Source organism: Geotrypetes seraphini, chromosome 13, assembly GCF_902459505.1.
Source record: "Geotrypetes seraphini chromosome 13, aGeoSer1.1, whole genome shotgun sequence".
NCBI classification, from domain to species: Eukaryota; Metazoa; Chordata; class Amphibia; order Gymnophiona; family Dermophiidae; genus Geotrypetes; species Geotrypetes seraphini.
In genome coordinates this window covers 57,795,902-57,821,239 of record NC_047096.1, presented here as the reverse complement: position 1 = coordinate 57,821,239, position 25,338 = coordinate 57,795,902, and the positions used below count along the sequence as shown (strand labels likewise).

Genomic DNA, 25,338 nt, shown 5'->3' with positions numbered 1-25,338 from the left:
AGAGACTGTATTAGTGCTTTAGAGGATGAGTGTGTGGGCTTAGAAACCTAACTCCAACTGTTCTTGGCCATGTCAACCCTCCCTCTCCATTCCCGACCCATTGCATTCTGGTCTCAAGGCTGTAAAGTACTGAAGCTGGGATACCAGTTTTGACCTATAGAGTGTGCAAGAGGAGCTGGAGGGTCAGGCAGATGGGTGTATGGAATAATTATATCTCTGCCTTAGAATGAGTTGTGAAAAGAGAAGGGCAAATGTGAGAGGCCAGCTTCTCCAGAAGATAAAAATATTGGGGCTAATGTTCAAGGCTAGCAGCTAATTTTCAGCTGCTGAATGAAACTGGTTAGCGCCAAACTGAAAGCCAGCCTTTTGGGTGTATTCCAGGGGTAGGGCCATCACTTCGACACTTAAGTGCAAATATTCAGTCCTATTTTTATGTGGTAACCCACAGCTGCTGAAGCACTGAATATTGTACTTAACTGGCTATGCGTTAGCTGGCTCCAGAAACCTGGAAATTTAGTGCTGGTGCCTGGACGTAGCCTGAATATCCAGGTTTAATGCCGATGGCAGTCAGCAAAATGCAGATCACCACTGGTTGAATATCAGACCCATAAGTCAGGCTGCGTTAGACCAAAGACCATTGAGACGACCATCCAGTCTCCTCAATTTCCAAAAAGTGTGGTTATGTCCAGTGTGTTCCTGTCATGGTTGATGCAATAAAGATGGCCGGGATTTTATAGTGGAATCGGAATAAGGAGGTGAATTGGGGGGATGCAGAGAGCTGATGAATTCTTTGCTCCTCTAATTGCATAGAAACACAGAAACATGACAGCAGATAAAGGCCTAATGGCCCGTCTAGTCTGCCCATCCACAGTAACCATTATCTCTTTCTCTCTCCGAGAGATCCCACATGCCTATCCCAGGCCCTCTTGAATTCAGACACAGTCTCTGGTTCCACCATCTCTTCCGGGAGACTGTTCCACGCATCTACCACCCTTTCCATAAAAAAGTATTTCCTTAGATTACTCCGGAGCCTATCACCTCTTAACTTCATCCTATGCCCTCTCATTCCAGAGCTTTCTTTCAAATGAGAGACTCGACTCATACATTACGTAGGTATTTAAACATCTCTATTATATATCCCCTCTCCCGCCATTCCTCCAAAGTATACAGATTGAGATCTTTAAGTCTGTCCCCATACGCCTTATCACGAAGACCACACACCATTTTAGTAGTCTTCCTCTGGACTGACTCCATCCTTTTTATATCTTTTTGAAGTTGCGGCCTCCAGAATTGTACACAATATTCTGAATGAGGTCTCACCAGAGTCTTATACAGAGGCATCAATACCTCCTTTTTCCTACTGGCCATACCTCTCCCTATGCAACCTAGCATCCTTCTAGCTTTTCAACCTGTTTGGCCACCTGTTCTTTTTAACATTTTTATAAACAATTTTGCTGAAGAGTTGTCGGGTAAGATTTGCTTCTTTGCAGATGCACATAAGCTCTTCACTCCCTAATCTGTCCCGTTCCCTCGGGTTTTTGCAGCTCAAATGTATGACCTTGCATTTCTTAGCATTAAATTTTGGCTGCCACATTTCAGACCATTCTTCAAGCTTCACCAGGTCTTTCTTCATGTTATTCACACTATCTGACGTATCTACTCTATTGCAGATTTTAATATCTTCCGCAAAGAGTCAAATCTTACCTAACAATCCTTCAGCAATATCATTTATAAAAATGTTAAAAAAGAACAGGCCCAAGGACAGAACCTTGAGGCACACCACTGGTAGCATCCCTTTCCTCAGAGCGATCGCCATTGATCAGTACTCTCTGTCGCCTTCTACTCAACCAGACCGCCACTTTGGGACCCATCTTGAGGGCACTCAGTTTATTTATTTAATTCCTAATTCCTTTTCTATCCTGTTCTCTCCAAAGAGCTCAGAACGGGTTAACAACATAAGAACATAAGAAATGCCTCTGCTGGGTCAGACCCGAGGTACATCGTGCCCAGCAGTCCGCTCACACGGTGGCCCAACAGGTCCAGGACCTGTGCAGTAATCCTCTATCTATACCCCTCTATCCCCTTTTCCAGTAGGAATTTGTCCAATCCTTTCTTGAACCCCAGTACCGTACTCTGCCCTATTACGTCCTCTGGAAGCGCATTCCAGGTGTCCACCACACGTTGGGTAAAGAAGAACTTCCTAGCATTTGTTTTGAATCTGTTTCCTATCAACTTTTCCGAATGCCCTCTTGTTCTTTTATTATTAGAAAGTTTGAAGAATCTGTCCCTCTTTACTCTCTCTATGCCCTTCATGATCCTATAGGTCTCTATCATATCTCCTCTAAGTCTCCTCTTCTCCAGGGAAAAGAGACCCAGTTTCTCCAATCTCTCATCATATGAAAGGTTTTCCATCCCTTTTATCAGACGTGTCGCTCTCCTCTGAACCCTCTCGACTAACGCCATATCCTTCTTAACGTACGGCGACCAATATTGGACGTAGTACTCCAAATGCGGGCGCACCATCGCCCGATACAACGGCAGGATAACTTCTTTCGTTCTGGCTGTAATACCCTTTTTGATTATACCAAGCATTCTATTCGCTCTCTTAGCGGCCGCTGCACACTGTGCCGACGGCTTCATTGTCATGTCCACCATTACCCCCAAGTCCCTTTCCTGCGTACTCTTATTCAATAACATCCCTCCCATTGTATAGTTGTACCTCGAGTTTCTGCTCCCCACATGTAATACTTTACATTTCTCAATGGTGAACTTCATTTGCCATCTCGCCACCCATTTCCTCTAGTTTGTTCAAGTCCCTTTGCAATTCCTCGCAGTCCTCTGTAGTCCGAGCTCCATTAAATAGTTTGGTGTCGTCCACAAATTTTATTATCTCACACTTCGTCCCTGTTTCTAGATCATTTATGAAGATATTAAATAGCAGCGGCCCGAGCACCGAGCCCTGCGGGACACCACTCGTGACCCTCCTCCAGTCGGAGTAGTGACCCTTCACTCCTACCCTTTGTTTTCTACCCTCCAACCAGTTTCTGATCCATCTATGTACGTCTCCTTCCACCCCATGGTTCTTCAGTTTCCGGAGTAGACGTTCATGGGGCACCTTGTCAAAGGCTTTTTGGAAATCTAGATATATGATGTCTATGGGGTCTCCTTTGTCCATCCGTTTGTTGATCCCTTCGAAGGTTAACATACATAATATACAGTTAACAGGTTACAAATTGCCAAAGTTACAGTACAAGTTTTTTTAATACAAGTTTTATCCTAATTTGACACATACTAGGGATCTAATACCAATATATGTGGAGGGGCATAATCAAAACATACGTCTAAGTCTGATTTGGGCGCATGGTGCTAGATACCCAAAGTTGGCAGTGGGAAAATGCCCATTTTCAAAAAATGTCTAGAATATATATATATATATATTTTTTTAAAAATCATTTATCTGGGCATCCAGGCTATTGTTTGTCCGGACCGCCAGGACATCTATTTTTATACCACATTTTCAACCAAAATTTTGTCCAAGTCCCAAACGCCCAGAAGAAGACCATTTGGATGTGGGAGGGGCCAATCTTGTAATGAACTGGCCACCCAGACATAGCAGAGCAGTGTGAACTTCACAAAAAGATCTCACCAGAACTCCCATCTAGGTTATGGTGAGCCACCCAAAACCTACTATACCCACCTGTCTACAATCCCAATAGCCATTATGACTGCAGATGGCACCTATATGGCAGTAGAGTAGGGTGGGGGGGGGGGGAGTTGGTGGGCACACGTTTCACCATAAACGTAGTGGTTAGAGTGGCTTATGGGCCTGGGTCTGCCTCTCTATGGTTCACTAGCCCACCCCCCAGGCTATTTCAGACACCTCTGTGCAGCTGTCCTAGGCTTTCCTATACAGGTGCTGATGTTCTGGAGACAGGTATGTACTTTTTTATTCTATCTTTGTGGGAGTGTGAGGGGGATCAGTGAACACTGGGGGAGTATGTGTAGGGTCTTTACTTTGTCTCTGCAGTGGTTATCTGGTCACTTTGGATAACCTTTTGACACTTATACCTGTTTTTACTTCGTCTAACTTAAGTTTCATCCAGGATGTCTAGTACATAAGAACATAAGAATAGCCTTACTGGGTCCGACCAATGGTAGCCCGTTCTCACGGTGGCCAATCCAGGTCACTAGTACTTGGCCAAAATCCAAGGAGTAGCAATATTCCATATTATCTATCCAGGGCAAGCAGTGGTTTCCCCCATGTCTTTCTCAATAACAGACTATGGACTTTTCCTCCAGGAATTTGTTCAAACCTTTCTTAAAACCAGCTACGCTATCCGCTTATACCACAACCTCTGGCAACGCGTTCCAGAGCTTAACTAATCTCCGAGTGAAAAAATATTTCCTCCTATTGGTTTTAAAAATATTTCCCTGTAACTTCATTGAGTGTCCCCTAGTCTTTGTAATTTTTGACGGACTGAAAAATCTTGTTTGTTTTGTTTTATGTATGTTACTATTTGTAAAGCTGCCTAGAAATAGGCGGTTGAGAAATCTTTTAAATAAATAAATACTCGTTCTACTCCACTCAGGATTTTGTAGACTTCAATCATATCTCCCTTCAAGCTTCTCTTTTCCAAGTTGAAGAGCCCTAACCTAGTAAAACATTTGATTATCCCTGCAGGACGACTAAGTCTAGGTCAGTCCCAATCCCGCCCATATACTGCCCTAACCATTCCTCCATATACGCTCCTTTCAGCTCTGGGCGCACAGCGGCATTCAGAGGCATATAAAGTCCTGTGGCACATCCAGAAAGTTGATTTGATTATCGGTACTTGGATGACCTGTCTTTTAGGTCGTCCAAGTGCCAACTCGGGCGGGATTTTAGACATGTTTAAGTTTTGATTATGAGTTTACAGGTTACAATTTGCCAGAGTTACAAAGCAAGTTTTTTCAATACAAGTCTTATCCTAACGCGACACATACTGGATATATGGTAAGGAGAGGTATTCCAATAATTTGGAATGAAGTTGTTTGAACTTGTGCCTAGGTCCACCACCTATGAAAGAGGACATTATTTTATTATGCTGCCACCAACAGAAATCAGAGAGAAGGGCTGTTGGGGTGGTTTGACCACTGCATGTCTTCCCCCAACCTTTCAAGCCAGTAAGACGTTCTCATGCACTCAGCTGCTGCATTCATGCAACGTGTAAGACCAAAACCAATTTCCTAATATTGCTCCTAAGCCTGCCACCCCTCAACCTCAATTCACACCATCTAGTTTTACCATTTTCCTTTCTCTGGAAAAGATTTGTTTCTATATTAATACCTCTCAAGTATTTAAATGTCTGTATCATATCTTCCTCTGTCACTCCTTTCCTCTAGAGTATACATCCAATCTCTTCTTGTAAGTCTTTTGGCACAAGTCCCATACCATTTTCATCGCTTTTCTCTGGACAGCTTCAAGTCGTATTACATCCTTAGCCAGATGCGGCCTCCAAAACTTCACCAATGTACACCTCCTTTCTTCTGCTGGTTATGCCCAAGGTCACAACCTCATCTCGGCATCATGCCCAAAATTGGCCAACCTTTATAGAATCCAAAGTAGAGTGCACTTTTTTTTTTAATGAATGCACTCTCTTGGCACACTTGATGACATCCCTTCCTGCCCATGTCTGTTTATTGTGTCTCAGTTCTTATGGTTTTTTTAATCTGTGTATTTTGAACCTCGACCTCTCTCATTACTCAATCTTTTTTGCCCTCTCCTTCTCCTTTATGGATCCCCTCCCCACTCCCCACTATTTCCTTATGTGTGCCCTTGATTAATTAATGACTTTCTCCCCAGAATCTGCTGAGGGGCTATTTTTCTTTTTTTTAAAATCTAGGCTGGTAAATGACAGAGGAGGAATTGATTCCGCCTGATCAGAGCAGGACTCCCTGATCCAACCTGACAGATCCATCCTGGGCACTGCCTGTCCTCAGCTGCTTCATTATTCATGACCGCCTGCTGTTCTCCTGCATTGTAGGCAGAAGGGTTGTGAACGTTTGACATCAGGAAGGGATGCGTCTATGGGGTTGAGTTTAGGGGCATTATGCTGAGGAGGTAAAAGCAACGGATTTGGCAAGATGGAGGCATGCGGGGGTAAAGGAGAAGGGCAGCTGTCGGTTTTAAACACTGCAGTCAATGGTTTGCTTTTATCATATGCTGCAGTGTTTACTCTGTGTAAATAGGCAAGAAACTTGGCAAGGAGAAAAGAATGGTGAAATGATACACAGGAAGCAATACTATGAGTGGGGTTCTCCGGGCACGTGGCGGCTGTTTCCCTTCTCTGCCTTCCTGCGCTGCCCCCCCCCCCCCCCATCACGCCTCATACGTTGCGCTCCTGTAGGCCAGGGAAGGACGGCTCTTACATGAAATCCTTTTGGAGTCCAGGAGCCTGAATAAGATGCAAGTGGCATCATCCACTTTTGGCTTTCACATCCGAACTTATATTCCTCTGGACCCCTGAGGAAGCTATTTAGGTGAAAGGGTATACATTTCCAGACGTCTCAAAATGGACGCAATCTAGGAAGAAAGAATTTCTAATATACCGTCCAAAAGTGATTTCCTTAGGGGCAGTTTTCCAGTTAAGGTTTCCTTGCAAATGTTTTATTTCCTATCAAGGAAATAAGTATATATTTTTATGTTCAATAATTTTTATTAAGTTATAATAATAAAGAAAGAACATTCTTATCAAAATCTTACAAAGAACATTATATTAACATAGTTAATACATATGTTCAGAAAGAAAATACAATATGGATCTATAAATTTTAATAGAGCAATACTTATGTGCCACCAATATAACAATAAACAAAATAAAAATATAAATCTGCAATATAAACTATATTCCTGCCAATATTCCCACCTCCCTTCCCATCTCTCCATTCTTCTTCCCCCCCCTCCACCCACATGTTACTAAGAAAAAGTGCTCCACTTCCTGATTACAAATGTAATGAATTCACAACAAAACTGCGCGCTCTAGCCGATAGCTGCTGGATATAAGCTTCCCAGGTCATCCGAAACCTACGCTGTGGTTTATAGGATGGGGAGGTTGGCCTAGCTTCCCTAAGCAGAAGAGCATGAAATGCTGCCCTCCACTGTCAGAAAGAGGGCGGAGTTTCCTCTAACCAATGTTGCAAAATACATTTCTGACCCACAATAAAGGACTTGTGAAGTAACCCCTAACCCCCCTTCTTAAAAGTTTCTTCCAATTGAAGAAATAATGCCATCTTGGGAGAAGGAGACACAACCCAGGAAATAATGCCAAGAAAAAGTACTACTAGTAATAATAATTTATAAGCTGGGGAGGGTGGGGGTGGTTTCAGTGGGAGGATGGTCAAGTTGGGGCTGTCTCTGTTCGGTGCTTGCTGAGTGGCATAAGAACACAGCTTGCTCAGCAGTTTTTCTGGTCTGTTTGTTTTCTTTGGGGAGATGGGGGGGATATGGGGGCGGGAATCCAGTATGGGTGGAGTGTATGCAATCGGGAGTGGGCAGAATGGGGGACGGGAGTCTATTTCCAAAACTTGTCTTGTACTTCTGGTTTTCTCGACCTTGTTATGCTTTTGCTTTGTTCTGTGTGTTTGCTGATTGTACAATAAAACACGATTTACACTAAAAATAATAATTATTTATTTTTATATACCACCAAACCTTCAGTTCAAGGCGGTTCACAGCAAAAACATTTGAACAATAAGTTACAAGCATAGCATCAAATGTTTCTCGGAAAATGCAATTACGTCAAGTATTTTTCAAACAGATAAGTTTTAAGAATTTTACGAAATAGATAATAAGACTGAGCTTAAGGAATTAGAGCATTCCAACATGAATTTATTACGCTAGCCTGAAGTGCAAGGGTTTTGCCCAAGAATCTCTTGCGTTTACTGATGGAAACAAACCAAGTTCTTCGTGTATTCTTGTTTGAATTATAAAATTCAAAGTGGGAAGAGAGGTAGGTTGGAATCAAACCAAATAAAGCTTTAAAACAATACAACCAAATTTAAACAAAACTCTAGCCTCGAATGGCAACCAATGGAGCTTTTGGTAGTAAGGACTAACATGATCATATTTTTTAAGGCCAAAAATCAGACAGACAGCTGTATTCTCTATCATTCTAAGCCTACTAAGAGTTTTTTTTTGATGAGAATGTTACAATAGTCCGGAGTGGATAGAATTGATGACTGAATCAACAATTTAAGAGACATTAAATCAAAATATCCCAAAAGCTCCAAATTCGGGGACACAACCAAAAAGCATGACCAAAGTATTATCCATTTGATGACAAAGTATATATATTTTTTTGAACTTGCCCAATTAGGTTTCTTCTTAGAGGATAAAGGGATCTCTAAGCAGCAAGAATCAACCATGTTGTTAGTATGGAGTTTGAATAACTGGAAGGATTACATCTGCTCTTTTTCCTGAATTTCTTCATTCTTTGTATGTATTCTCCCTGTCTCGGGGGGTTTTCTAATATGCTTCTCTCTCTCAAGAGTGGACTTATAAGATATAAATTACTTTGATTTTTGTTTAGGTCACTTTTATTGACTATGTTATATATTTTCAGGATTTCTTGTACCTTGGTGTATGTATGATTTATGGAAATGATAAATAAAAAATAAAAGATTTTCCTTTCCACTTACCAGTATATTCATTTGCTCCATCTCTGGATTTACTGCTGTTTCTTTCCATACTGGCAAATAGTATATTTATTTACTGGTAGTATATTTCAGAGGAAAATCTCAAAACTTCAACCAGATATTTTTTTTAATAATTCCAAAGAAGTCATTGCCAGAGTTTTAGGAAAATTCAAAAGGCGCATATTCAGTTTACAATTGTATTTTTTTTTTCTAATTGTTCTATCTTCCTATTAAGAAAAATCTTATCCTTTACAATTCCAGATGTCAAATGTTGAAAACTTTCCACGCTGTCTTTAACTTGTTTTAAGTCAGTAGAAAAATCTTCCTTTGTACCTTCTGACTTTTTACCTAAAGCATTCACTGTACTCACAAGTAAAGCAGCATCACCACCGGAGGTTTCAACAGTTGGGAGCAACCTTCTACTCCAGCTCCCAGCTCTCCCAAACTCCTTGCAGCATCTGCCCCTCAAATCGGGGTTTCCCCTGCGAGAACATCTTCACGGGGTTCCCCCAGCTTTGCCGCGTTAGAAGCAGGGCATGGTGGCGGAACAGCCTCTGGAGCCGAGAAAGATGTTTCAAAGTCTAGCTCTTTGGCTTCTCCTCTTGCTGAAGGAGCAGAAGACAACGCTCTGGACACTCCTTGGGACCCAAAGGCAGCGATGAACTCCTGAATAGAGCGTTGAGCAGGGGAAAAAGTTCTAGCTGCCGAGGAATCCTATTACACTTGGTTGCACTATATTTTTGCAATACCCACTGGATAATATCTGAATAGTGGGCTTTGATTCAGAGTGTTCTGCTGGCTTTGAACGTACTTGTTCAAGGTTACAGAGAGAGAGAGAACGCCAGGGCAGAGTCTGGATTAGAACCTGTGCCTAGGAGGGGTGAGAGCGGACCATGCTTCTTGTACAAGGACACAAAAGCAAGGGTGGATTTATTGAGGCAAACAGGATAGTTGTAGAGAATGACATGGGGACAAATTTTTCCCTGTCCCTGCGGGAACTCATTTTCCCATCCTGTCACCACAAATTCTTTTCCTGCCACTACCCCATTCCTGCAAGCTCCGTCCTCATCTGCACAAGCCTACAGCACTTTAAAATGATAAGTGTCTGAGGCTTGTGTGGTTAAGGCAGAGCTTACAGGAATGGAACAGGGGCAGCGACAACTCACGGGGACAGGATGGGGAAATTGAGTTCCTGCAGGAACTGGGAAAAATTTGTCCCTGTGTCATTCTCTAGATAGTTGCCCAGTGCTCCAATGCCATAGAGCACCCCCTTTGATCAGGGCCAGCTCAAGGGACTGTGTCACCCTGAGCCAACTTTTGCTTTGGCTCCCCACCCCTCAGCACCCTTCTCTGCTTCATTGGTGTGTATCCCCTCTCCATCACATCAGTTTTCCTTCATATCAGCTCCCTTCTAGTCAGTCAGCCATTCTCCTTAGGCTCAACCTAGCCCATGGATCCCAGAGACATGATCAATCCCCACTTCCTCTTGCCCTGGTGGCTGATTTTTTTCAAACTGGCACCATTTAAGGGGTTCAAGTTGCCATGTAAAAGAAAAACCCTTTATACGGCAGCTTGAACCCCTCACTGGTAGTACTGCAGACCTGTTCCTAGGGGTCAGCGACACTATTTCGAAAGTGGTCCTGGATTATTAATGCAACTACTAGGAAAACTAAAAATTTAATAGGTAACTGAAGAGTAAAAAGGAGAAAAAGGGTGAAATCTGAATCAGTCAGATAGGCAGAAGAGAAAAAGATTAAAAAGGAGCAATCAATATGGCAGAGGCAGGTGTTGTGAGGGAATAGACAGGAGAGAGGAGAAAAGCCAAGTGGACAGCAACCATTTGAAGAATTAGCAGACAGACAAGACAACAGAAAAGAGAAACTGGAATCAACATGATGGACAAATAAATGTTCAGACAGAGCATTTTATTTTGAATGTATACATATGTTAGCTTTGGGAAATGTGCACAGCAAATGTCTGTATTGGGTTCAGTAGAAAGGGAGATGCAGATCTGGTTTTATTTATCCAGTGTTGTAGCACATGCTAAGTTTAACTTCTTGGGGTTATCAGTTCATTTTTTTGTCTCAATATTTTTATATGTGATTCCTTGGTGTGGGTCTGTTGGTGTGATAATGGCAGGTGAGGAAATTGGAGGGGAGATAGGGAGGAGAGGGGATTGGGAAGTAGAGAATGACACAGGGACAAATTTGTCCCCATCCCGTCCCCGCCACTCTTGCCACAAAGTACAGTCTTAAGGTAGTTGTACAAACTTCACCTTAACTTTGCATAGTTCAATCAAGCTTTCCTTTTCTTTACAGTTCGCTGAGGCAGCCAGTCCCTAACTCAACAGTACCTTAGCATCCAGTTCTAGCTACTAGGCCTGCTTACTTGTGCACAAAACAAGAGGGGAAAAAAACCCCCTTTAGCACAGCTTGTTTTACTCCATTTCAGTTTCCATGGAATAAATGTCATTTCCTGAATCTCCCTCATAACAGTCCATAGCTTCTTCTGAGTCTAAACTCTCTCTATTCTCAGTTTTATAAAAATCATCATTTAGCATTTCAAAATCATTATGAGTAGATCTGACCTGTACCTTTAGCTGAGGTAAGCTGCTTCTGGTCTGGTTTCATCATAGGATTTCCTCTCCAGCTTGGGTTGGTTCAGTGGCTGCCTCCCTTGTGAGCACTGGCTTGATTCTGGCTAAACTGGTGCCTAGAATGTTCCTGGTGTTGCTCTAAACTGGATCCCCCATGAATGTTGTGAGTTATCCCATAAACATTCCCCCTAGGAACAATATTCCCAGTACTACTGGTTCCACCTGCATGTTGTTCCCCATTCCATAACCTAGGTGAAAACCAATGGGAATTCTGCTGCTTCTTACTGGACCTTCCCTGACTAGTTCTGAGCTGAGGTGTCGGTAGTGTTCTTTCATTTTGGGATTGTATTTTCTCTTGCCTATCACTTGGCACAGGCATTTTCTTACTACCCTTCTCAATCATAGGGCCCACACTGTGACAGTATGCCTTTTCAGTGCTCTAGAAATAATAAATAGCAAAGAGAAGGGAGTTGGCCACTGCATGGAACCAGATGAAAAAGTCTCTCAGCACCCACTCAGGCTTGGTACTCTGAAGCAGTGCTTACCTGGTCTGTGCCTTGGGCTGGCCCTGCCTTTGATGAAGCTGAGAGTGATGCTATGTGATTCTGACTGGGTTCATTCCTTAGTGGGCTACAGTGTATCCTCATAGGCCCTAATGCAAAGGCAGATGAAGACCATATGGCCTATCTAGTCTGCCTCTCCATGTCATTTCCCTTAGAGATTCAACATACTTGTCCCAACCTTTCTTGAATTCAGAAACATTTTCCAGCTCTACCAGGAGGCCATTCCAGGCATTCACTACCCTTTCTGTGAAAAAGTCTTTTCTAAGGTTGCTTTCACCTTCCTTCTATGCTCCCTCAGTCCGGAGCTTCCTTTCAACTCACCTCAAGAGCTAGGATTAGAACCCAGGCACTAGGGGATAACATATAGTAACTAGATTGTTAGCCTACTGGGACAGATAGGGAAAATGCTTAGAGTAGCAATATATTGTAAACCACTTTGATATCTATGGAGGAAAGACGGTATATCAAATTAAAATAACCACCAACTTTGCCTGAGACAATAGAGAAACTGGATAACATTATTTCCCTGAGGTCACACAGACAGCCATTGGCAAAGCTAGGATTAGAACCCACATATGGGATTGGCATACTTGAGATCACAGAGATAACAAATGGCAGAGCTGGGATTAAAATCAGTGATCAGGGAAGAAAATAACGCGACTTGTCGAAGGTCACAGTGAGCCATTTTGCAGAGTCATGATTAGAACCTTGCACTGGGAATTAGGCTGATTTATTTAAAGCTTGGAAACTGAGTCAGTGGAAAGAAGGAAGATTTTGCTTCAGTGATTTCAAGAATTCTTCTGTCTTGTAATTCATTGTTCTAAATCATTCTTTGTTATCTACACTGTCCGTCTGTCCATCTGCATTGGGGAGGAATGGGACTTCCTAAGTTTGCAGTGTGTGTCTAAGCCTAATGTAATTTATTTCTCTATTAATTCATGCCTGCAAATTTTTTCTCCCTGTCCACTGGAAATCTCCTGTTCCTGGTGGGTTCCCCCCAACTGAAACTGAACTCCCAGCAACTGGGGACTGTGATAAAATCTGCCACAAGGTGGCACCATTCTCTTGAAAAGGCAGATTACCGTATATGGCTACCTCACTCCCCCCACCTTGAATTCCGGTGCTGCTTGGTTCTGCAGTTGGTCGCACTACCTCAAATATGCAGTGCTAGTCTTCCAAAGAAGACCCTGAATTGTCGGTTTCAGGAACTGGCACAGGAAGAAACAGTAAAGACAGGATAATTGGAGAAAGCAGGAGTAAAAACCAGTCCTCATTGTCAGGAGTGCTGCATCCCTTTAATAAGTTTGCTTTCTGTTCAGTGAAAATTGTATCTTGTTTCCCTTTTCTATATTCGCCACATTTACTTCTTTCCATCTCCTCCCTTTTACCTCTATCAATTTCTCCTTTCAATCCTGACTGTCCTTCACTTACTCAACTTTCTTCTTATTTGCTTCATTGTCTTCACCTTTCCTTTTTCTCCCTCCCTGTCTGTCTCTATTATCTTCCACCTTTTTGCCCCTTGTTCTCTTTCACTCCCAGATTTTAATGATGTGATTCCAGAGACCGAGAGGCTGGACAGCAGTTTGCAGAAGGCCAGGGCCCAGCTGTCAGTGAAAGGCAGGCGGCAGCGCCCTTCAAGATCTCGTCTGAGGGACAGCGTTGGCTCCACAGATGGTGATAGCAGCTTGGATGGAAAGGTAAACAGTCCCGGCTTCATTGGTTGCATGCACGTACCAGAATTCACAAGTCCGTAAATGCAGTGGGGTAAAACCAGGACTAGCTCACTTTGTTTCTAGTGATCTAGAGCTATTTTTAAACCCAGAGAAGATGAATGTTTCCTCTGCTTTCCTGATAGATACTGCATATCATTGTCCCTTTAGGAGATATGAGAAAGCCAATGCTTTTTGATCTAGTCACCTTTCACTCATAAGAACATAAGAATTGCCATACTGGGACAGATCGAAGGTTCCTCAAGCCCAGTACCCTGTTTCCAACAGTGCCAACCCAGGTCCCAAGTACCTAGGTAGATCCATAAGAACATAAAAACATAAGCAATGCCTCTGCTGGGTGAGACCTGAGGTCCATCGTGCCCAGCAGTCCGCTCACGCGATGGCCCAACAGGTCCAGGACCTGTGCAGTAATCCTCTATCTATACCCCTCTATCCCTTTTTCTAGCAGGAAATTGTCCAATCCTTTCTTGAACCTCAGTACCATACTCTGCCCTATTACGCTCTCTGGAAGCGCATTCCAGGTGTCCACCACATGTTGGGTAAAGAAGAACTTCCTAGCATTTGTTTTGAATCTGTCCACTTTCAACTTTTCCGAATGCCCTCTTGTTCTTTTATTATTCGAAAGTTTGAAGAATATATCCCTCTCTACACCCTTCATGGTCTTGTAAGTCTCTATCATATCCCTTCTAAGTCTCCTCTTCTCCAGGGAAAAAAGACCCAGTTTCTCCAATCTCTCAGCGTATGAAAGGTTTTTCATCCCCTTTATCAGACGCGTCGCTCTCCTCTGAACCCTCTCGAGTAACTCCATATCCTTCTTAAGGAACGGCGAGGCGACCAAATAGATCTCATGCATATTCATTGGGGAAATCCTGAAAACCCGACTGAAATACGGCTCTCGAGGACCGGAGTTCCCTACCCTTGATCTAACGCATCCTCTTTCCACAGTGGAATACAGCTCTTGAGGACTGGAGTTCCCTACCCCTGGGTTAGATGGACCATTGGTTGAACTCAGTATGGTTATTCTTATAGAGAGACAATGGTATACATGAAGGCAATGTCAAGGAAAGCTGTGTTGTTGAATCAGGAAGGGAGTATTTAACTTACAAGTGTGCCAACCATGCAGCACAAGGCAAGTTGGAAGACCGCAGAGGCCCAAGAGCCAAGTCTAGTATATTTGAATGATTAAAGTGAGGATGTGATGCTATTTCCAGTAATAAGGATAGGCCTCATCCATGAGTTAGTCATAGAGGGTCCAATATTCAAAAGATTTATGCTTCTAACTTAAGAGAGTTATGCTGATAAATTGGTCTGTGTGAAAATTTACCAGAGCTGGCTGTTTGACTTACACTCAAAATTTCACTAAACTCCTAAATTAAGGAGCATAAAAAGTAGGGTTACCAGATGTCTGGGGAAACCCAAATGCCCTCTTTTTAGAGGACTGTCCTGGTACCTGGATGGATTTCCAAAACCCAGCAGTTTGTTCTGGTTTTGGAAAGCCTGAGCTCGGGGCTGCATCTGGGGGTGGGGCATCTGTGGATGTGACGTGATGACATCATATGCATGCACGTGACATCATTGCGTCGCATCTGCTCATGTTCGAGACCCTCCAGGCCCCCAAGTTCAGGGAAGACGGCAGAGGTTTGTATGAGGGCGGGGCCATGGGTTGAATGGGGCGGGGCCACATAGCTTCTTTTTTAATTTAAAAAATCTGGTAACCCTGATAAAAAGTAGGTGACTGCAGGGGTGATTTAGGGTGGGAAAAAGAAGTTAAGAACTTAGCCCTGATTTTCTGCTCTAGGCTCATAAATCTAAGCAAAGGAATGAGAAACTTAAAGTTGTAAGTTTAGGGTTCTAAATTAAGATTAATTTTCAGTAGAAAACTTGGGCTTCTAAATTGAGAACAAATTTAAGAGCCTAGCTTAGGAACATAGGGGTAAATAGTCAGTCAGTGGCAGTGGATGATTTTTTGGTAGCTGCCGCTGGCCTTATGCCCCAATATTCAATGCCAGGCCACGTCTGGGCACCAGCATCAAATATCCAGGTATGTGCAGATGGCCAGTTCTTATCCTGTTAAAGGCCAAAATTCAGCCCTTAACTGGAGAAGTGAAACTGGACAAAGATAGAACTGTGTTTTATACAATTCAGTCTGTTTAGTTACCTTATCCAGTTAAAGGCTCAATGTCGGACTGCTCACAACATAAGCATAGGCCATTAAAGGAAATATTTAGCTCCACACAGACGATTTAACTGGACAGGAGCCTGTTCTGCCCAGTTAAAACACTTTGAAGATCAACCCCTCAGCTTTTATAGAATATCAGGTTCAGGGTGGTTATCCAGGACCCAAATCCTACTTGATTTATCTAAAAGAAACTGACAATTATGAGTACCTGTCCTGGTATAAGGTCTCTTCTGCATTCTTTTCTTCAGACCACCTCTTCCTCTTCATCATCTTCTCCCTTCATCCGCTCCCCGGCATTCTCTTTTGACCCTTCTGTGGTCAGGCGGACTTTGGAGGAAGACGAGACCCCATCATCACCGCTGATCCGCTACCAGCCCCTCACCAACACGTCCTCACAGGAGGCCTTGAGCTCCATCCCGACCAGTTCACCTCCGAAGCACTGCCATAGCTCTGACAGTTCTCCCATCTATACCCGCAGGGACCGCCGGGCGGACCGGCACAGTGAAGGTAAACATCAATTTAAAGAAGGCCAAAAAAAACCCCCCACACATCTGTGTTTCTGCAAGTAATACACTGGTGCAAAAAGACTGGTATTGAGTGTCTGAGATTTGAACACTTTAAAATCATAAGTGTTTGAGGCTTGTGTGGTTAAGGCAGAGCTTGCAGGAATGGGACAGGGACAAATTTGTCCTCATGTCATGCTCTATGAACTTTCTCTCACACGCAACACATATAAGTGCACACACACATATCATATGCATACTTTGAGATGTGTGTCTGACTGGTCAGTGTCTTCAGATATGAATGCCTTTATCATTTGTGCTCTTTCAGATGACAGCAGGGACATGAGTCCACCAGACCCTAGCAGTCCAACCATGGGCCTCGACAAAAAAACTCGAAGAAAGTTCTTGGACCTAGGGTAAGACTCTGGAAAGCAGGCGACCCTCAGCTCCTCACACCTCTCTTCTGTTCCTGGCCCACCTGGGGTTGGGGTCAAAAAGCATATTTTCTTTCAGACAATGTGGGTTTCTTTTATTGCCTCTATGTTGAAACATTTTCGCTACCTTCTCAGATCATTCTCTCCAAGTCTCTCCATTTCTTCATTTGTGAATATCACAAAAGTAACGTGAAGTTTGTGCTTTTCAGGGTGACATTGAGAAGAGTTTCTTCCAGCCGAATCAGGAAAGAAAAAGGGAGCCACAGACTGTCCATGGGCAGCAGGTGATCACCCCTGACCTTTTTCTGTTCCTGTCCTCATCTCCCTTGCAATAACATCTAAAAATACTCTTGGGAAGAAAACAATTCTTCTGTTATTACCTCCTGTCATCTTTATTCTATCACTAAACAACCATCACTGGTGAAATCTGTTCCATGTGGATAAAGTATCAACTTTGCTATGAAATGTAAAGAGGTAGACATGAGAGGTCTGGAATACCAAATGGAAAAGAAGGACCCAAGAAGGATAAATTAAGAACAGGAGGCCACAAGGCCTGTGTTAGAAATGCTGGGTCTCAGGGCAGCAAGGGAGGGGGCTCCAAAGGCAGCTGGCCTTCTTCCTTGATCAGGCTTAGGGCCCCTATATGGTAGCCCAGGTCAGTTGCCCTGTTTGTAGCCCTCTAATATTGGCCCTGGGAAGGTAAGATAGCTAACTAGGTGGGTGGATGGTCATTGAGTAGAAGGATGGATACCATTTTATTGGACATTAAAATGGTTGGTGAGTGGCTGAATGGAGAGATGGTTTTAGGATGGATGTGGAGATGAACAAGCAAGTAGTTGATGCATAACCAAAAAGAAAATGGGTGGAGTATCTGGGGAAGGTGGTTGATAAAGAATTTGGAGATCCGTTTGAAGGATGTAGATGAAGGAGTAATTGAATAGCCAGACAGCAAATGCCTTGAATCAATTTGAGATGACACAGATTTGCATACTTGTCTCGGGAATTATCACAACTTCCCTAAGCTAGTCTGGGTCCAGAATAGCTACTGACTGTAACCTGGTGGGTGTTTTCACAGGGAGTCAGTGGAAGGCTCCAGTCGATCGTGTGTGTCTCCATTTATGCCTTTCTCCTGGTTTACAGACAGTGGTAAGGGCTCCGGTTCATCTGGTAGCACCGTCTCTCCGACATGCTCTCCAAAATCTGAAGGCTTTAGTCCTAAAAAATCAGCTTCTCAGGTGAGTGTCTTTCCTCAGAAAATGAAAGCAATGGTAGGCATTCATCATAAACGAAGACTGTAAGGGGTTGTGTTGGGTTGTGTTTGTTGTTCTGCTCTGCAGGGGAGATGCATATGTTGGATCGATCACTTGCCCTCTTTGCTCACTTCTTTTCTCCAGGAGTCCACCCTGAGTTATGACTCCACCCCACCCAGCGGAAGCCCAAAACATACAAGCCATGCAGCCACAGAAACATGCTCCCACCCCTACCATACCTTGTCCCAGTCCTCTGATGAGGTGAGTTATCCAGGGAAGAAACACCAGTGGACAAAGACAAGTAAAACAGACTGACAGAGCCAGCTAGTTATAAGGAAAGCTAAGAGAATGACACAGGGACAAATCTGTCCCCATCCCCGCAGGAACTCAATTTCCCTGTTCTGTCCCCATGAGTTTTGTCGCTGTCCCTCTCCCTGCCCCATTCCTGTAAGCTCTGGTTAACACTCAAGCCTCAAACACTTATGATTTTCAAGGGTTTGAGGCTTGTGGAGATGAGGACGGAGCTTGCAGGAATGGGGCAGGGACAGGAAAAGAACTTGAGTATCTGATTGTAAAACCACTTAGCTAATCTTGATAGGCGGTATATAAAAACCTAATACACTTGAAACTTGATGTGAAGTGAGGTGCCCGAGGCTTGTCTTGATCCGCAACAGACATGCCGAAAGGCATCGCACATCTTAGCAAATGCTTCTATGGAGTACTTTTTCCCTCTTGTCTTGATAAATTGGCCTCATACCTAGCAAAATGCATCTGTAGGACGTTTGCACCTCAGTAAAAGGGCCCCTAAGTTTACTCAGCTTGGAATCAATCTGGAATGTTCTGCAGAAAAGGTACATTTCAAAATATCAATGTCCTGATTACAAAAGCAAAGTTTGAGGGGAATGATAGCCATTTTTTATACTTTTGTGGCTTAGGCAATTAAGAATAAACACTTATTGCCCAGGAACAAAAAAATTTAAATTTTGGTACGTGGTGTAATCAGCTAAGTAACGCTGGGATTTACTAAACCGCGGTAGAGCTTTTTACTGTGGGCCGGCGAGGTAAATGCTCTGACGCTCATAGGAATTGAATAAACATCGGAGTACTTACCTCTTCCGCGGTTTAGTAAAAGCAGCCCTAAGTGCATCAACCCCCTCTTTTACTAATGCAACCATTATATTTTATGGGCGCTAAATCGGCTACTGCACCTTAGTAAAAGGACCCCAAAGTTAGGACAGAAAACAAGTTGTCCTAACTTGATTGCTGAGCTAACTGGACGCCAGTCTGAATATTGATCGATATCTGGTTTAACTTCTGGATGACTGCTCATACCTGGATTTTCAATGCCAGAGCTTGGACGTAGCCCAGTTCTGAACAGTTAAGGTCAATTCAGTCAGCAGCTGAAAAATGATTCAGCGCGGCAGGCTGAATAACCCATCAGTTTTATTTTTCACAGCAAGTTTTCTGTTTTCACTACTCTGCTCTGTCAATTGCTACTAACGAACCGCACTTGTGAAAGAGGGTGATTTTATGACTAGAGCAGGGGTTCTCAGGACACACCTAGCCAGTTATATTTTCAAGATAGCGGCAGCGAATATGTATAAGATAAATTTGCTTGTACTGCCCCCGCTGGATGGAAATAATAATAATAATAACTTTATTCTTCTATACCACCACAATCTTGCGACTTCTAGGCGGTTTACAATCAAGAGAGCTGAACATTCAGCGAAACACAATATGCAGATATACATATGAACTACAGATAGCATAGACTTTAAGAAATCAAGAGTATAGAAATACAATTTGCTTAGCAAGAGTATAAGATGTACATTTTGGTAGGTAGTATCCGAGCGGACCTGCTTGGAATAAGCCGCATGTTTTAGAAAATAACAATGAAAAATAACGATATTATCTACTTCAGTGATTCCCAACCCTGTCCTGGAGGAACACCAGGCCAATCGGGTTTTCAGGCTAGCCCTAATGAATATGCATGAGAGAGATTTGCATATGATGGAAGTGATAGGCATGCAGATTTGCTTCATGCATATTCATTAGGGCTAGCCTGAAAATCCAATTGGCCTGGTGTTCCTCCAGGACAGGGTTGGGAACCACTGATCTACTTCATGCATATTCATTTTGGGTACCTTGAAAATTTGACTGGCTGAGTTTATTCTGAGGACTGGGCTGAGAACCCCTGGATGAGAGTGAAGCATCAGCTGTATTTGGACCACATTTTGCCTTGAATGGGTTCCTCTCAGCTAGAAATGTAGGTTCTTAGAGTTTACATGAATTTGCACAACTTGATCCATTTTAGTTTTAACAATCCTCAACGATAGCATTATTCAACAGGATGGCAATTTTGTAAATTTAAATGGCTATTTTATCCACATACTTTACTAGGATTTTCAGAATTCTGTGTTTAATTATATATATGACAAATGGCATATATCGTATACTGAAATCAGTTAGTTTAGCAGGGTTTACAAAACCCCCAAAAAACGGGTTGTATAATTTCCTAAAAGAGAAGTCCAGAGGCTATTATTAAGATGGACTTCGGGAAATCCACTGCTTATTCCTAGGATAAGCAGCACGAAATCCGTTTTACTACTTGGGATCTAGCTAGGTACTTGGGACCTGGGGTTGGCCACTGTTGGAAACAGGATACTGATTCTTATGTTAACTTTATAGCTCACCCTACTATTTCTGGGTTCAAGATTGAACACATAAGTAATATGGCGAGTAGTGGGATTTTGCCACTGTGTATATTTATTGGCCCCACCCCTAATCCTACCCTACTTTGTACAGATACATTTTTCCCTGGATAGTATCTGATATGCATTAACCACTTATGCACTCAGCACCTGAAGCTGACCCTTTCGGCCAGTAATACTTTTCTGCTTTTCTTCCTCCCTCTGGAGTTCTTGGATGAGCCGGTTTCCTTGGCAACCAGCTGGACAAGCCAACAAGTAGGCCAGTGGCTAGAGGGCTTGAATCTGGAGCCATATGTGGCGGAGTTTGCAGCCCGCGATGTGGATGGGCAGCAGCTATTTCACCTAGATGGAGCCAAACTTAAGGTATGGGTTATTTCAGTACTCTGTGGTGTCTGACCATCATTTTCTAAGAAAAACAATGTTATATTGTATAGCTAAGACCATTAACGAGAGAGAAACTGGAGCAAGAGTTCTTCTTCCAGCTAAGTCTTACTGGGAAAGCACAAGAGCACAGAACTTAAATAGATCCTAAGAACATAATAAGCCCAGTAGCCCATTCTCACGGTGGCCAATCCAGGTCACTAGTACCTGGCCAAAACCCAAGGAGTAGCAACATTCCATGCTACAGATCCAGGGCAAGCAGAGGCTTCCCCCATGTCTTTCTCAATAACAGACTATGGACTTTTCCTCCAGGAACTTGTCCAAACCTTTAAAACCAGCTATGCTATCCGCTCTTACCATAACCTCTGGCAACGCATTCCAGAGCTTAACTATTCTCTGAGTGAAAAAAAAAATGTCCCCCTATTGGTTTTAAATGTATTTCCCTGTAACTTCATCGAGTGTCTCCTAGTCTTTGTAATTTTTGACATAGTGAAAAATCGATCCACTTGTACCCGTTCTACTTCACTCAGGATTTTGTAGACTTCAATCATATCTCCCCTCAGCCTTCTCTTTTCCAAGCTGAAGAGCCCTAACCATTTTAGGTCCTTTTGCACCATGCCCTGCTCCCAAGTAAGTTCCACTACATCCACACTGTCTTTTCCCAATGTCAGAGATCCCACTACCTCCCAGGACTCGACTAGCCTTAATTAGTAATCTCTTCCTAAAGTCTAACCCATATCTCCCTAACTGCAAAGCTCAAGACCATTATTTTCAACCTAATGCTTCTCCCTTTATGTAATTTGACTACTGTTAGGTCTCCCCCCTGTCTTCTATTCCATAAGCAAAAAAACCTTGGCTCTTTCATAGGTCATAGTACAGGCACACCCCAGATTATAGACGTCTGACTTAAGTATGAATCGTACTTAAGAACATGGTTAAGGCTTCATTTGATTTCGCTGAGCAGTATTTCCAGTGGCACAGACTCCTACACTTCTCCTGCAGCAGATTCAGGAATGATGCAGGGCCACCTTAAGAACAGTGTGTGGTTTTGCATGATTTAATTTAGAGGGAACACTGGTAGGTTCAGTTGACCCTTTTGTCAGCTGGGAGCAGAGGTAAGCAGCAAGAATCTTAAAATCTACAAGTTCTGAGTTACATACAAATCTGACTTAAGAACAGCTTGAAAAACGTAACTCGTTCTTAACCCGGGGACTGCCTGTATTCATCCTAAACTCCTTCCTCCATCTTTCCTGTGGTTCCCATATACAGTACACAATGGGTCAGCCAGAGAGTGAATTTTAGGTCAGCCTACGAGGGAAATGAATTGGAAATAAATGTCCTCTTCACCCCTGCTCCCCTCAGACACTGCCTCCAAACTCAACTTTTAAAAGAAAGGATAAGTACTTGAGCTGGTGGAGATCCCTAAGCCTTGCCTGCTGAAGAGCTCCCCAAAGGCATCCAGAAATATCTGTGCTCAGCTCAGCAGTTGGCAGCTGTTTCCTGAGCCGCCAGCGCTAGGCCCTTACACATACCCAGTTTCTATGCCTGTGCAAGAACCGAGCATGTCAAGGAAGCAGCTGCCGACTGCTGAGTTGAGCACAGGCGTTTCTGGGTGCCTTTTGGGCACTCTTCAGCTGGCGGGGCTTAGAGATCCCTGCCAGCTACCATAGCAACGTTCCTAGGGTTAGAGGACTGTGCGGGTACCCAGATGGATTTCCAAAACCCAGCAGCTTGTCCATGTTTTGGAAGGCCCCAAGCTCAGGGCCGCATCTGGAGAGCCATCGAGCATGCACGGATACAAAGTGATGATGCCAAACTCATGCGTGTGATGTCATCATGGTAAATCCACACATGCTCACAGGCCCTCCAGACGTGGCCCAGACTTGGGGAAGAAGAGATGAAGTTTCTGTGGGAGTGGGGTTGGAGGCAGAACGGGGCAGAGACACATGTCCTCTTTTTTTGCACCCACAAATCTGGTAACCCTAAGTGTGCCTTTGTTGGATGGGCCTGAGCCCAAAGTCAGTGGGTCTGTGCCCACTCAGGCCTACCACTGGATCTAAGTTTCCCTAAAACACATTGTCAAATGGCCTCTATTTTGAATTTCAAGGGCATTAAGAATAGAAATTTCTCTTAGCAATATTAGTCCTGGAGGAAACAAAGTCACAATACTTTATATTCAATGACCCAACCTAAAATATTATCCATAGTTAATTCTGTCACCTGTAAGTTTGCATTGCATGAACAATGAATATCTGGTGTAGGGACCGGTGTGTCCCAAAAGCTCACCATCTCGCATCCTTTATGAAACTATTAGACTGGACCATAAGGACCCCCCCCCCAAGTCCTGCAAGTACTCCAGTGATATCAGCAAGATCACATGGATGCCCTATCAAACTCACTTTGAGAGCCGATTAAATGCGATTCACACTGTTCATTAAAAAAGCAGCATGTTTTGGAGAAAATCGAGGTTTAAAATCCCCATGCTGCTGTGAGAGCTTTGCGTTGTAAACTCTGACAGCAAGGAACAAAATGCTTTAGAACTGAGCCTGAAAGATTGGAGCTGTGTAGCGTGAGATTGAGCTGTATGCAGATTTAGCATCGGGCCCTGAGACCTGCATTCATTCTCCATGCCACGAGCCGCCACTGTTCTACCTTTGTCATCATATCATATGTGAATCGTATCTGTCAACAGCTTCATCAGGCAGTAGGAGTGGATCCACTTGTTCAAAGCGTTTTAGTTGATGCATATCCATCCCAACTGTCATTTCTCTCTCTCTTTCCACCAGGGCCTCGGGGTCACCAATTCTCACGACCGAGCTCTGATCAAGCGAAAAGTGAAAGAGCTGAGTGCGGCAGTGGAGAAAGAAAGAAAAGCTCATGAAAAGGCGGAGAAACAGAAGGAAAAGCAGAAGCGGAAGGAGCAGGAACAGAGGAAGAGCTAGGCCGAGGCCAACTCATCGGGCAAGGAAGACAAGGCAAGACTTCGCAGTACAGAGTGGGACAGCAAGGAAAGGGGGGAGGGGACAACCTGGGCAGTGATACACGGCTTCCGAGTGGACATGCCAACTCTGTGCAGCCTTCGGCTAAAGCAGGTCAATGCCCAAGGCCTGCTGGACAGACAGTAGCAGGCCCACTGGCACGAAACCAAGGCCGAATCAGTGTCTAACCTGAAGCTGACCATCCTTCAAATGATTCTTGTGACTTCCAGATGGCTACCTTGATGAAGGACAGTTACTCTGCTATTGTGGGGACAGGGGCTCCCCACTTTATTTCAGGACACCAACTGATACTGGAGAAACAGGCACTGGATCTAAACCGTCAGCCTGGCTGTAGAAAGCCCATTGGACCAGTTGAGGGGATTCCGCCTAGTACCCCCTCCAGAAAGAGGCCTGCTGTCCTAGGGACTCCTGTTTCTCCTGATTAAACAGCAGAAGGCAGTCTGTGCCTCCACCCCTGTTCTTCATGCTTATTAGCTCTTCAGGGGATTTTTGTTTGTTTGTCATAAGTCAATGAACATAACTGCAGCCAATGTTTAAAGATTAAATAATGATATAACATAGTGAGACTGTAAGACGTCCTTCTGCAGGGATATACAGGCTGAGTTCCTGCCAAATGATGGGGCTACAGCAGGGTGACTATACAGTATATGAAGGTGAATTTAGAGACAGAAGGGCTTCTTATTTCACAGAATCATCTGCTTCCTGTACGTAGGGGGTGCATGCTTCAATCTGCACCAAAAGGAAAGGGGATGGGATTCGATATTCTGCCTTTCTGTGGTTTCAATCAAAGCGGTTTATATATTATATTTTGTATCTGAGGCAATGAAGAATTAAGTGACTCGCCCAAGCCAGATCTCCTGGTTCTCAGGTTACTTCAATTTTAGGGCCTACTATTCCACTCCAACCAACACCTTTTGCTTTTTCCACAATAAAAAAAGGTTAGGCCTACTCCAATCTGCCTCCAGCCCCACCCCCACAAAGCCTCCTCTCTTCTTCCGGATGAGCTCCTGCCATGTCTGGAGGATCGGGAGCATGTGCAGATGTGCATGACGCCATCCGCGCATGCTCAAGAGGCCCTCCAGATGTGGCCAGAGCTCGTCAAGGCTTTCCAAACCCGGACAAATGCCAGGTTTTGGAAAATCCATCCAGAAGCCTGGACAATCCTCTACAACAGTGTCTCGCAAACTCTCTGGCCGGCGGCGCACTAAATCCGGTGCCCCAGCCAGAAGGCACCCTGAAGTGGCCTCGAACCGCTTCGGTGGAGGGATCCAGGAGATACGAGAAGAGGAGGAGAGACACCGGCCAGGAGAGTCATCAGC

The 25,338-nt window shown here is 43.8% G+C and overlaps 1 protein-coding gene across 1 annotated transcript; it reads left to right on the top strand.

Annotated features, from left to right (window-relative positions):
* Positions 1 to 13,154: 13,154 nt before the first annotated feature.
* On the top strand, positions 13,155 to 25,309 carry SAMD14 (sterile alpha motif domain containing 14; the record flags this gene model as incomplete). Its single annotated transcript, XM_033917552.1, has 8 exons — positions 13,155 to 13,529; positions 15,990 to 16,248; positions 16,573 to 16,660; positions 16,888 to 16,962; positions 17,754 to 17,913; positions 18,073 to 18,189; positions 20,847 to 21,002; positions 23,807 to 25,309. Coding segments are annotated over 8 exons (1,386 nt in total), but the record flags the coding sequence as incomplete, so codon positions are not given.
* Between the last annotated feature and the right edge of the window lie 29 nt (positions 25,310 to 25,338).